The sequence below is a fragment of the Thamnophis elegans genome, chromosome Z (assembly GCF_009769535.1).
Source record: "Thamnophis elegans isolate rThaEle1 chromosome Z, rThaEle1.pri, whole genome shotgun sequence".
Classification (NCBI taxonomy): domain Eukaryota; kingdom Metazoa; phylum Chordata; class Lepidosauria; order Squamata; family Colubridae; genus Thamnophis; species Thamnophis elegans.
The window spans coordinates 115224068-115238507 of NC_045558.1; the positions used below are offsets into that span (position 1 = coordinate 115224068).

Sequence of the window (14440 nt, forward strand, 5' to 3'; positions counted from 1 at the left end):
GCAGGCTGGCCCCGGCGTCTTCTTCAACAACAACAACAATGCGCTGCTCTTGCTGCCACCTCCGGGTGGGAAGCAACCATGCCTCACGGACTCGCTTCCCTCCGCAACACAGGCGCCACACAGGCGTGGTTGCTTCCCACCCGGAGGTGGTGGCAAGAGCAGCGCGTTGTTGTTGTTGGGGCCAGCCTGCTCGTCCATGGCTGGAGCCATCGTCGCGGGCAGGAGGGACCTTCCGTTCTTCCTCTGCACCTCGCCCGAGCGGTCGTTACAGTCGCTGCCGACGTCCGATGTCTGCCACCGCCGCTTCCCTCATCCGTCTCGATCCCTGGAAGCAGTAACAAACTGGCCGCGTCCGCTCCACCGTCAGCGCCCTGACAGCCACCCCGGGCTCTGGAAGAGGCAGAGGTAAAGAAGGCGGCGGCAGCAGGGGGGGACCCGCAGTTTGCTTCCCACCACAGCACAGGCGCCGCCAGCGGGCTTGCTTTGCTGAACACGGGGGCGAGCGTCTCTCCCTTCGGCTGCAGCTTCCTTTCCTCTCTCCGCCCTGCTTCTCCACCTCTTCCTGGGGATTGTGGAGGAAGCTTGGTCTGGCATCATTGAGGAGAACCTGCCAAGCAGTGGCGGCGGCAGCAGTGGCAAAGGCAGCCAGGAAGGTCCGATCCTGGCCCGAGAAGACCCAGGCTACCCTCCCCATCTTCTAGCGGTGGGTATTTGCTAGTGATGAGCCTCGAAATAGGCGCGCGGCAGGTTCTGCTCAATGATGCCAAACCAAGATTCTTCCACGATCCCCAGGAAGAGGCGGAGAAGCGAAAAGCAGCTATAACATCCGCCGGTTCCTCCGGCGCTCCCACAGGTCGCTGTGTCCTGGAGCCGTCGCCCTTTCCTTTTTTCTCCTTTCGCGTGCTCACTCCCCACTCCATGCGGGCGGCGGAGGGGAAGGAGTCTCTGGTGGCTGCTGCAGCAGCAGCAGAAGCGGTGGTGACGGCTGGAGCACAAATCCAGGCAGGTGGTTCTGGCTGTCCCTTCCCCAAGCATATCCCATTGCTGCTGGCGCCACGGCGGGAGGAGCGAGCGAGAGAGCCACCGACCGACCCCGCGCATCCCATCGCCGACTCAACTCAGCGGGCGAAGGGGCGAACTCTCATTAGCAGCGGGGATGGTTAAATGTTACATCGGAAGATTGATGGGGTATTTTAGAATTCAATCAGCGCAGTAACAACTAAACAGGCAGGCATGCCAAGTGGCACAGGACAGGCAAGAATTTACCAGGGGCTTTTTAATTAGGGGTGGAGGGAGATGGACCTCAATTCAGGACCGCGTGAGGGAGTCCTGTTTTTTCAAGCAAGAATTCTCAAAGAGCAGTTGCTGCACGAACGAAAAGCAGTTTTTAACCCCAAGCGCGATGCCACGAATGTCACTATTTCCATCCAAGCTGCCACCACAATCCTTGCAAGCCGGCAAGAAAGCGGAAGCAAGAAGAAAAAAATAAATAAATAACCACCCTCCCAAGCAGCCGGAGCTTGCAAATGGCGACGTTGCAATGAGGGTCGTACTCCTGACCCTCTAAAACTCTTGGGAAACTCCTTCGCAGCCACGGGGGGGGGGGGCCCCATCACAGGAGCAGCCCCACTGGTGGGAGAACGATGGGACGGCTGCGAAAAGGCACAAGGGGGGGGAGATTGACAGCAAGGGTCCGTCCCGCCGCTCGCCTTAAAGTTCTCGCCTAGCTGAACTCTGGGGTTGCAGCCGCTGCTCGCCATTCCCTCAACTCAGAGTACGGAGCGCGCGCAAAACCCTGCCATGCGGGACTCCCCGCAAACCTCTCGCATTTTTCCCCCCCCCCCCGCTTGCTCCGTCTTACCAGATTTTGGGGGGTATCTGTAGAGGGAATTGGACGGGACATCCACCTCTTCCACTCCGGCGTTCTGCCAGCTGGTGAGCGCTCCCATGCTTCAGGCACAGCGGCAGAGGGTATCCGGGGTTGCAGAGGGGGGCAGAGAGGAGGGGGGTGCGTCAGCTTCCCAGTTCACGGCAGACCTTTTCTAGCCGGCTCAAAGGACTTCCCCGGACTTGCTTTGCTGAGCAGGGGCTTTAGTAGAAAGGAAAGCAACTTCAGAGCTGGTATCGGGCCGGCAAAGGCTTCCCACTGCCGGCATGACTTTGAAGTGCGGCTTGCCTTCCACGCGGGCCGACATGGAAGGCAAGCCAGCCCTTCAAACTCATGCCGGCACTTTAGCGTGCCCCTCGGCCGCCATTCAGCGAAAGATGTTTCGCTGAATGGCGGGCGAGTTCTAAACTGCCGGCATGACTTTGAAAGGGCTGGATTGCCTTCCGCGCGGGCCGACGTGGAAGGCAAGCGGCAAGCCAGCCCTTCAAACTCATGCCGGCACTTTAGCGTGCCCCTCGGCCGCCATTCAGCGAAAGATGTTTCGCTGAATGGCGGGCGAGTTCTAAACTGCCAGCATGACTTTGAAAGGGCTGGATTGCCTTCCGCGCGGGCCGACGTGGAAGGCAAGCGGCAAGCCAGCCCTTCAAACTCATGCCGGCACTTTAGCGTGCCCCTCGGCCGCCATTCAGCGAAAGATGTTTCGCTGAATGGCGGGCGAGTTCTAAACTGCCAGCATGACTTTGAAAGGGCTGGATTGCCTTCCGCGTGGGCCGACGTGGAAGGCAAGCGGCAAGCCAGCCCTTCAAACTCATGCTGGCACTTTAGCGTGCCCCTCGGCCGCCATTCAGCGAAAGATGTTTCGCTGAATGGCGGGCGAGTTCTAAACTGCCGGCATGACTTTGAAAGGGCTGGATTGCCTTCCGCGCGGGCCGACGTGGAAGGCAAGCGGCAAGCCAACACTTCAAAGTCGTACCGGCAGGCAGGGCTGGAGCGAGCGAGCGAGCGTGCTCCGTCCCGGTGGGTGCATGAGCGGAGCACTTTTCCAGCGCTCCTGTGCCTGGAGAGCTCCCTCTGCATATGAGCCCGGGATCCGCCGTTTGCGCTCCCTTGCTCTGCCTCGCCACCCGCCTTCCCTATCTAGGGACTCCTCCAGCAGAAATAGCAGAGTCACGTCGAGCGCCGCTCTGCCTTTCTCTGCGCTCTTCCCGCCTGGACGCCCAGAGCCTCCCAGCCCGCCCGGCCCGGGGTGAGTCAGCTGCAGTGCAGCGGGCGGCGATCCCGCCACCCCCCCCCTCACTCGCCCTGCCTGTCACTTACTCTGAGTTCGGAGAAGAAGCGGCGGCCCCAGGTAGCACTTTTCGCAGAGGTTTTCCCACAGCTTGTCTGGAAGTGGAGCTGGAAAGGCGAGCTCACTCCCCGCTCACTCGCTACGCTACCCCGCCCATGCGAACGGCAACGGATGGGCGGGGGAGTCATGCGGCATGCTAAGCGGACTCCAGCCAATCAGTGAGCTGGCTGGGATGGAAAACTTTAAGCACGCTGCGTTTTCCATCCCAGCCAGCTCACTGATTGGCTGGAGTCCAGGCCAATCCAATCAGTGAGCGGCAGGCTGGGCTGGCTTAAATTTGTAGGTAGGTAGGATAGAGAACAGAATGATGAGCCAGCCCAGCAAGCTAGCAGCTGATGGGCGGGAGCTGCGAGCACCAAAAAAAGCGTGCTTTTTAAAAAAGCGTGTGGGATGCGGGAAAATGCATTAAAAAGCGGGGGTGTCCCGCCAAAAGTGGGACGTCTGGTCACCTTAAGTTACATGGTACATCGATTGATAAAATGAGGCATATCTAACTAGGATGATTTCAAACTGCCTTTTTGTTCATTGCTGTAACCCCTTCCTCTCTCCCACAGTACCCTTCTTGAAACCTCCACTAACCCTCCAGGAAGTGAAACTGTCTCTCATAAACCAGAAGAACTGCAAGCGGATCTACAACAACTTTAAAGTTATTGGCCTTGCAAAGGATGCTATCAAGGATGATATGATTTGCGCAGGTTATCCAAACAGTAGAAAGCTTTCCTGCCATGTATGATGTTCCATATGGGGCTTTTTTTTAAAATTTCTTACATCCAGGGGGTTAAATTCAATTACTGTATTTTTGGAGTATAAGAGGCTCCTAAGTATAAGGTGTACCTAGCTTTTGGAGAGGAAAACAAGGGTGGGAGGGGGAAATCTGCCTCTGCCTGCCAGCAATTTGCCTCCTTGCAACAAACAGCACAGATGATATACACTGTTTGTGGTGCATATCTGTGCATATGTGCCTGAACCATAGAAATAGCAAAGAATTGGAGAAATGTACATTACAGCAGTATATTAACGCCAGAAAGTTTTCTTAAATGTAGTCACACAAACTCCTCACAATTATTTAAATAGATCTACTCCAAACATGACTAAGTCAGTGTATAACTCGGCTGCCTTATCTTAATTCTACAACAGGACACTGTTATATTTCAAACTATACTTGTAAAGATGCTGTTAAAATTGATGTGGCTTTCTGGAAGTATACGTTATTCTCTGCTATTTAAAAGAAGATACAATAGCACTGGGCCTCTTCAGATCAAGCATTTATTTTAAAAAGCTTCTTCATTTTGTTAAGTTGTCTAGAACAATAATAAAGCAGTCTTTAAAAATTAAATCTAATAATTTGAACATTCTATAGGTATTTATAATAATTATTGACTTACCTCTTTGCAGCAAGAGCTTGTTTCAGTTTCGCCTGATTAGCACAAGGGGGGGGGGAATCTTCCTCTGCCAGCAATTTGCTCCCTTGCAGCAAACATTTTCAATTTCAGCATGGGCCTCCTGACGATCAGCTGTTTCAGGCTGCAGGGATTGCAACCTGAAGCAGCTGGTGGTCGGGAGGCCAATCCAATGGATAATAGCTGGTGCTAATCAGGCTATGCTGAAGCTGAAACTGGCTTTTTGCTGTTTGCTTCAAGGAGGCAAATTGCTGGGAGGTAGAGGCCAAAGGGCGGGGGCTGGTGGGTGAGCAGGGCAACATTCAGTGTATAACACGCAGCCAAATTTTCATCCTCTTTTAGGGGGGGAGTGCATCTTATACCACAAAAATATGGTACCTCTTTTGTTCTGTAACATGAGGATGTATGGAAAACACATTATTATGTCATAACAGTTGTACTTTTTAGTATGGTTTAAGACTAGAAATTAACACTATGAATGATAGATACTACTGAGAGATCATTCTGCTCTTTTCTCATTGCAATATTTGAGATGGTTCACTTATCATTGTTATAAGTTTCTATTTTAGCAAATTGGTACTGATAGGCTGTTGGCATCCAAGTTCTATGCGTTTGAAATGAAGGTCCTAACATCTTCGCCCACTTTTCAAAAAGTCCGAAAAGCATCTTTTATAAGCCACTTTTGTTCAAATCAGATTTCCATCTATTGGCTGCATTAACACTGTCTTTCCTAATAGATTGATCTGTAGAGAGGTTCAGCTGAGTGTTCAATATTTGGTTTTAATTGTCTCTTTACATTTTGGATAAAGGGTGACTTAGCTCCAACTGGGCTACTGTCATTCATATGTTGTTGTTAGTTGCGAAGTTGTGTCTGACCCATCGCAACCCCATGGACAATGTTCCTTCAGGCCTTCCTGTTCTCTACCATCCTCTGGAGTCCATTTAAGCTCACACCTACTGCTTCAGTGTCTCCATCTAGCCACCTCATTCTCTGCCGTCCCCTTCTTCTTTTGCCCTCAATCGTTCCCAGCATTAGGCTCTTCTCCAATGAGTCCTTCCTTCTCATTAGGTGACCAAAGTTTCTGAGTTTCATCTTCAGGATCTGGCCTTCTAAAGAGCAGTCAGGGTTGATCTCCTCTAGGACTGACCGGTTAGATCACCTTGCAGTCCAAGGGACTTGCGGGAGTTTTCTCCAGCACCATAGTTCAAAGGCCTTAATTCTTTGGTGCTCAGCCTTTCTTATGATCCAGATCTCACAGCCATACATCGCAACTGGGAAAGCCATAGCCTTGATTACATGCACTTTCGTTGGCAGTGTAATGTCTCTGCTTTTTAGTATGCTGTCTAGATTTGCCATAGCTTTCCTCCCTAGGAGCAAGCATCTTTTAATTTTCTTGGCTGCAGTCCCCATCTGCGGTGATCTTGGAGCCCAGGAAAATAAAATCTGTCACTACCTCCATTTCTTCCCCATCCACCATTCACATAACATGACAATAATGGGTCAAAGCAAGAGAAGGGCACTATAAATTAATTGTTCTCTAGTGGCTTCTCACCTGAATAGGTATTCATAATAATGAAGAATAGTAGCAATCATCAAGCAGCTAACTGGAGCTAAACAGTCTTCTTGGCTTTTCAGAGACTTCCACAAATTCTTTCTGGCAGTTTAGCTATTCTCACTAATTGGTCTCAATTATTGTTACAGATTTTCCAAAATTCAATTCAGCGTTCCTACTTTCCTTATTGGAAAGTAGACCATCTTTCAAAGGTTTTGCCCATCCAAAAATTGACTCAAGTTACAGATATTTTCTTTCATTGCCACTGCATTCTTGTAAATCCAACTACATTGATGTAATTCCTTATTTAAGTTTTTTAGAGACTTCATAAATTGATTCCTTATTACTTTATTTCTGATACTGCTATAATTTTATCAGCACTTTAGCTATGAATGTTTACTTGCATTCCAGTCTAAGATTGTTACAAAGAATTTGCTCATTCAATTGTTTTTAGTTATTTATTTTTCTTTTGGGGAAAAGAAAGGTTTCAGGTTTCAGGTTTCAGGTTTCGTTTTATTTATATGCCGCCCTATTCCCAGCGGGACTCAGGGCGGCGAACAAACCCAAGGGGGAAAGGGAAACACAAAAAGTACAAATACAAGCATTTAAAAATAGCCAACAGCCACACAGATCGAGAGGGGAAGGGAACTCATTAACCCCAGGCCTGCCAACACAGCCAGGTTTTAACGGCTTTTCGGAAGGCCTGGAGAGAGGTGAGGGTCCGAATCTCTGCAGGGAGTTCGTTCCAAAGGGCCGAAGCTGCCACAGAGAAGGCCCTCCCCCGGGTGGTAGCCAGATGGCATTGGCTGGTAGACGGAACCCGGAGGAGGCCAGCCCTGTGTGATCTAATGGGTCTCTGGGAGGTAATTGGCAGCAGGCGGTCTCTCAAGTACCCAGGTCCAATACCATGAAGAGCTTTATAAGTGACGACTAGCACCTTGAAGCGTATCCGGAGACCGATCGGTAACCAGTGCAGCTCGTGGAGGATAGGTGTAACGTGGGTGTACCGAGGTGCACCCACGATCGCTCGCACGGCTGCATTCTAGACAAGTTGAAGTCTCCGAATGCTCTTCAAGGGCTGCCCCATGTAGAGTGCAAGAAAGAGAGGGGGGAAGAGAAAGTAACAATAAAACAAATGATAAAACAGAGCAGACTATAATACAATTTATGAATTATTCTGATAATCCATTCCTCGTAGAATTCAATAAATGGAATTCTATTTATTTTATTTGTTTGTTTAATTATATCCTGCCTTTATTTTTTATTTGTCAATAACTCAAGGAGGGAAACATATTGAATTCTCCTTCCTCCTCCTATTTTCCTCATAATAACAACTATATGAGATGGGTTGGCCTGAGAAACAGTGATTGGCCCAAGGTCACCCAGTCTGTTTTTCATGAGGAAGGTGAGACTAGAATTCAGATTCCTTATTTCTGTCCTGGTTTTTTAACCCACTGGACCAGGGGTGCAAACTCAAGGCCCATGGGTTAGATTTGGTGCTTAAATCTGGCCAGCAGGGTCAGCCTGGAAATATCAAAGGACCAGTCCACAGGGCTGCTGGAGCCCATTTTTGGCTGAGTGCTACAGAAGACCAAGGAGGGCAAAATGAGGTGTGGGGGTGCATGTGCCCCATTTTGGCTGGTAACATACTACGGGAAGCCATTCAGACTGAAAATGGGGCAAAGGGGGCTGTGGGGGGGGGCGTTTTGGCCAGCGAGGTGCTACAAGAGGCATCCCCTCCGCCAGCCCATGGAAGAGAACTACAATGCTGATTCAGCCCCCAAAGAAATTCATTTTGACACCCCTACACTAGACAAATTTGGTCTAGTGCAGGAGTGTCTATGCCCGTGTACTGTTATTAGAAATTTACAAGAGCCCTCCACAGTCAAAATTACAATAACTTTAAATAAAACAAACGTAAAGGGTTTTCCCCATTATTGCAGATGCAGGTTTGTCCTTTCTTAGTAATTGCAATTGGAGCCAACAATTCAGTTGTTAAGCAAAGCAGTCACTAAATGAAGATCATGAGAGCTCGATTGTCCTTTCAATTTTGCACAGGACAAAAGCAATCTAACTAATTGTAATGGCAAACATGTGACTGAGAAAGAAATGCTGCTAAGGTGGGGCATTGGTCCCAAAGTTATTTCTTCCTCAACCATGTAACTGCAAATGGTTGCTAAATCAGGCAATTACTAAATGAGGACTAATTGTAAAAGCTAAAATTAGTGAAAATGTGATTAGCAAGAGAGATAAGTGGATGGGGATGGGAATGAAGTCGATCCCGTTTCAGTTCGTTCACTTGCATACTAATGCCCTCCCTCTCTGTTATATCTTTCTTCCACAGTGTGACTCAGGAGGCCCCTTGGCATGCCTAGTCGAAGGAAGATGGACTCAGGCTGGGATTGTGAGCTGGAGAATTGGATGTGCCAGTAAAATATACCCTGGCGTCTACACTTCGGTATCTTACTATTCTGACTGGATCAAAGATGTAATGGAGGAGAACATGAAAAACAAATCCAACTCCAGCAATGTACCTGCACAAAATGCATCCACTCTACCAGCATCCAGTCAAAATGTTTCCACTCTAGTGGTACCCATTCAAAATGCATCCACTCTACCAGCATCCAGTCAAAATGTTTCCACTCTAGTGGTACCCATTCAAAATGCATCCACTCTACCAGCATCCAGTCAAAATGTTTCCACTCTAGTGGTACCCATTCAAAATGCATCCACTCTACCAGCACCCAGTCAAAATGTTTCCACTCTAGTGGTACCCATTCAAAATGCATCCACTCTACCAGCACCCACTCAAAATGTTTCCACTCTAGTGGTACCCATTCAAAATGCATCCACTCTACCAGCATCCAGTCAAAATGTTTCCACTCTAGTGGTACCCATTCAAAATGCATCCACTCTACCAGCATCCAGTCAAAATGTTTCCACTCTAGTGGTACCCATTCAAAATGCATCCACTCTACCAGCACCCACTCAAAATGTTTCCACTCTAGTGGTACCCATTCAAAATGCATCCACTCTACCAGCATCCAGTCAAAATGTTTCCACTCTAGTGGTACCCATTCAAAATGCATCCACTCTACCAGCATCCAGTCAAAATGTTTCCACTCTAGTGGTACCAGCACCCACTCAAAATGCACCCAATTTACCAGCACCCACTCAAAATGCACCCAATCTACCAGCACCCACTCAAAATGTTTCCACCCTAGTGGTACCCATTCAAAATGCATCCACTCTACCAGCATCCAGTCAAAATGTTTCCACTCTAGTGGTACCAGCACCCACTCAAAATGCACCCAATCTACCAGCACCCACTCACAATGCACCCAATCTACCAGCACCCACTCAAAATGTTTCCACTCTAGTGGTACCCATTCAAAATGCATCCACTCTACCAGCATCCAGTCAAAATGCTTCCACTCTAGTGGTACCCATTCAAAATGCATCCACTCTACCAGCATCCAGTCAAAATGTTTCCACTCTAGTGGTACCAGCACCCACTCAAAATGCACCCAATCTACCAGCACCCACTCAAAATGCACCCAATCTTCCAGCACCCACTCAAAATGTTTCCACTCTAGTGGTACCCATTCAAAATGCATCCACTCTACCAGCACCCACTCAAAATGTTTCCATTCTAGTGGTACCCATTCAAAATGCATCCACTCTACCAGCATCCAGTCAAAATGTTTCCACTCTAGTGGTACCAGCACCCACTCAAAATGCACCCAATCTACCAGCACCCACTCAAAATGTTTCCACTCTAGTGGTACCCATTCAAAATGCATCCACTCTACCAGCATCCAGTCAAAATGCTTCCACTCTAGTGGTACCAGCACCCACTCAAAATGTTTCTATTCTAGTGGTACCCACTCAAAATGCATCCACTCTACCAGCATCCAGTCAAAATTCTTCCACTTTAGTGGTACCAGCACCCACTCAAAATGCTTCCACTCTAGTGGTACCAGTACCCTCTCAAAATGCACCCAATCTACCAACACCCACTCAAAATGTTTCCACTCTAGTGGTACCAGTACCCACTCAAAATGCACCCAATCTACCAGCACCCACTCAAAATGCATCCACTCTAGTGGTACCAGCACCCACTCAAAATGTTTCTATTCTAGTGGTACCCAGTCAAAATGCATCCACTCTAGTGGTACCAGTACCCTCTCAAAATGCACCCAATCTACCAGCACCCACTCAAAATGTTTCTATTCTAGTGGTACCCACTCAAAATGCATCCACTCTAGTAGTACCCATTCCAAATGTATCCACTCTAGTGGTACCCATTCAAAATGCACCCAATCTACCAGCACCCACTCAAAATGCATCCACTCTATCAGCACCCACTCAAAATGTTTCCACTCTAGTGATACCAGTACCCACTCAAAATGCATCCACTCTATCAGCACCCACTCAAAATGTTTCCACTCTAGTGATACCAGTACCCACTCAAAATGCACCCAATCTAGCAGCACCCACTCAAAATGTTTCCACTCTAGTGGTACCCACTCAAAATGCATCCACTCTACCAGCACCCAGTCAAAATGCTTCCACTCTAGTGGTACCAGTACCCTCTCAAAATGCACCCAATCTACCAACACCCACTCAAAATGTTTCCACTCTAGTGGTACCAGTACCCTCTCAAAATGCACCCAATCTACCAGCACCCACTCAAAATGCATCCACTCTAGTGGTACCCACTCAAAATTTATCCACTCTAGTAGTGTCCATTCAAAATGCATCCAATATAGGATTGTCCTCTCAAAATGTATCCAATCTAGTAATAACCACTCAAAGTGTACCCATTCCAATAGCACCCTGTCTAAATTTACCCAATCAAAATGTATCCAACTTAGTAGTACCCACGCTAGTAGTCCTTTTATTGTCCATTGGACTATCTGTTCTTTGATATCTCTTTGCATTCAGCTTTTCAATTAATAGAATTTCCCAACTTTAGACTTTTATGTATATGTATACATAAAAAGAAAAAAATCACAAATCTAAAGAAACAAGGATTTACAAAACACTTTTCTAGGCTATGTTTGCTAGTGAAAATCAAGATTGATTCATAAAAAAACTAATTACTGAGTTTGAAAGCACTAAAAAGTGAAATAAAGTTGCTTTATACACAATTTTCTTTCAAAATTCTGTTTTATAATTATTCCCTGGGAAATTTTATACCCACATTTCTCTGTATGTTTTATTTTTCTCTGTTTTTCTCTATACAAATTCCTTGTGTTTGTAATCACACTTTTCCAAATAAAATATTCAATTCAATTCAAATTTTATGTTTCACCACATTCTTAATAATATTGTACGTAGTACAAAAAATGATGTCTCTAATTTAACAAACAAATAAAAATTATATTGCAAATAGTTACAATATGCCTATGCAAATATTTTGGGTGACATATTTTGAACTTCTTTTTCCAATTATTCCACTTATTAAGAGCCATGGTGGCGCGGTGGTTAGAATGCCAATTGCCAGAAGTCCAGCAGTTCGGTTCTCACCAGCTCAAAGTTGACTGAGCCTTCCATCCTTCCAAGGTTGGTAAAATGAAGGCCCAGATTGTTGGAGGCAATAGGCTGACTCTGTAAACTGTAAAATACCGTGAAATAATATATAAGTCTAACTGCTATGGCTATTGCTATTAAATTTTCGGACTTATTAAGGTATCGGACCTGGGTACTTGAGAGACCGCCTTCTGCCAATTACCTCCCTACAACCAATTAGATCCCACAGATTAGGCCTCCTCCAGATTCCATCAACTAGCCAGTGTCGACTGTCGACCCCCCGGGGGAGAGCCTTCTCTGTGGCTGCTCCGGCCCTCTGGAACGATCTCCCCGTGGAGATTCGGACCCTCACCACCCTTCAGGCTTTCCGCAAAGCTAAGGTGACCAGACGTCCCGCTTTTGGCGGGACACACCCGCTTTCCAATGCATTTTCCCGCGTCCCGCCCGCCTTTTTAAAAGGCACACTTTTTTTGGCGCTCGCAGCTCCCGCCCATCAGCTGCTAGCTTGCTGGGCTGGCTCATCGTTCTGTTCTCTATCCTACCAGATGAGCCAGCCCAGCAAGCTAGCAGCTGATGGGCGGGAGCTGAGAGCGCCAAAAAAAGCGTGCTTTTAGCCTTTTACCTACTACCTACAAATTTAAGCCAGCCCAGTCTCCCGCTCACTGATTGGATTGGCCTGGACTCCAGCCAATCAGTGAGCTGGCTGGGATGGGAAATTTTCAGCACGCTTGCGCGAGTTTCCATTTCCTTTCTACAAAAGACGAAAGAGGTTGCAGCTGCGCTGACTGGTGAGTAATCTAATTCTAATCGAATTTTCCGCTCGCCGCGGCAGGAGGAGAGGGTGGGGGCAGCTGCAGCCGCCCGCGGCCAGTTCAGGGGCTCCCGCCGCCCGGCAGAAGCCCCTGAACCACGGGTGGGCGGCTGCCCCCTCCTCCTCCCTGTCCTCCTGCGGCCGCGAGGAGTAGTCCGTTCGTGCAGAAATTGCCCGCCCCGGCTGAGTGAATTGGGATCGCCTGCGGCTGTGAGGAGTCCTCGCGGCCGCAGGCGATCCCAATTGAATTCACTCAGCCAGGGCGGGCAATTTCTGCACGAACGGATTACTCCTCGTGGCCGCAGGCGATCCCAATTCACTCAGCCGGGGCGGGCAATTTCTGCACGAACGGACTATTCCTCGTGGCCGCAGGCGATCCCAATTCACTCAGCCAGGGCGGGCAATTCGTGCAGAAATTGCCCGCCCTGGCTAAGTGAATTGGGATCGCCTGCAGCCGCGAGGAATACTCCGTTCATGCAGGAGTCCTCGCGGCCGCAGGCGATCCCAATTGAATTCACTCTGTGCCGGCGGCTCGGCTGCCCCCTCCTCCTCCCTCTCCTCCTGCGGCCGCGAGGAGTAGTCCGTTCGTGCAGAAATTGCCCGCCCCGGCTGAGTGAATTGGGATCGCCTGTGGCCGCGAGGAATCCATTTGTGCAGGGGTCCTCGCGGCCGCAGGCGATCCCAATTGAATTCACTCTGTGCGGGCGGCAGCCGCTGCTCCCACGAGGAGCTGCCTCTTCGTGAATGGGATCGCCGCCTCCGAGAGCATGGGCGCAGCGGCTGCCGCCCGCACAGAACATCCTCTCGCTTCCGGGGGTCCCGCCGCCCGGAAAGTTATGGAAAGTTATCTGCGGGCGCCGTCCGTTCGTGATTGGGATCGATCGCCGGGGCAGCCTCTCGCTTCCGGAACTTCCTCTCTCACTTCCGGGGGTCCCGCCGCCCGGCATAAGCCCCTGAACCGCCGCGGAATCCGTTCGTGAATCAAAATGGATCCGCGCGGCAGGAGGAGAGGTTGGGGCGCTGCCAGCCGCCCGCAGACAATTTCCTCTCGTTTTCGGGGGTCCCGCCGCCTGGCAAAAGCCCCTGAATCGCGTGGAAGTTATCTGCTGGCGGCGTCCGTTCGTGATTGGGATCCATCGCCGCCTCCGAGAGGGTATACAGAACACTATTTACCTAAATGTGCATATATACAGTTTAGTATTTTAGCATTTATTTTTGAAAAAAATCAAACTCCTAAATCATGGTGTATAGCTTATTGCTCCTATCTTGGACATATTTTTTCTGATCAAACATTTGTGTTTACTGGGGTGGTGCATAAAGCTGAAAAGAGTTATTGTTTGTAATTTTTCTACATTATTTTGCTGTTAAAGAAGAGTTTTCTTCTTGGGGATAGATATTGATGGAGATTTCTTGTGCCATTAGGAATTGTTGCAAAGAAAAGATAAAGAATCTTATGGTGTGATATTGGTGAATTTTTTAAAAAAATAGTCTGTGTTGTATTTCTGTCCCAAATAGTTAAATATAATTTCATTATGAACATCTGCAGGGTTTATGGGATTCCCATAATATGGGAGATTCATGCCTTTGTAGGTCATATTTGCCCATTTGTGGTTTTCTGTCTCATCTGTGAAATTCACAACCTTTTATTTGTTATGTTCTGAATTTTTCTCTTTTTAGAAAGTGATAAGAAATCTACCTGCAATTTAATCTTGACCAGGCATCCTGACTTTTAAGAAGTCACTGACATGCCAGTTTTAAAATTGTTTTTTTTCTTGATAGTTAAGGTCAAAAATTTAAACTTGCTGTCACAACTTTGAGCAGGGTGTGAGACTGTTGATGTCCATTTTACTGTCTTTCAATAACTGTATAATGTTCCAATCAAGCCTCAAATTAAGATGTTACCAA

The 14440-nt window shown here is 48.3% G+C and overlaps 1 protein-coding gene across 1 annotated transcript; it reads left to right on the forward strand.

Moving 5' to 3' along the window:
• The first annotated feature begins 367 nt into the window (after window positions 1–367).
• Window positions 368–11452, forward strand: LOC116520547 (mucin-5AC-like). The gene is made up of 3 exons (XM_032234789.1): window positions 368–405; window positions 3791–3963; window positions 8534–11452. The coding sequence occupies exons 2-3, from the start codon at window positions 3919–3921 to the stop codon at window positions 11117–11119; spliced, it is 2631 nt and encodes an 876-aa protein (XP_032090680.1). The 5' UTR covers window positions 368–405; window positions 3791–3918; the 3' UTR covers window positions 11120–11452.
• The last annotated feature ends 2988 nt before the right edge of the window (window positions 11453–14440 follow it).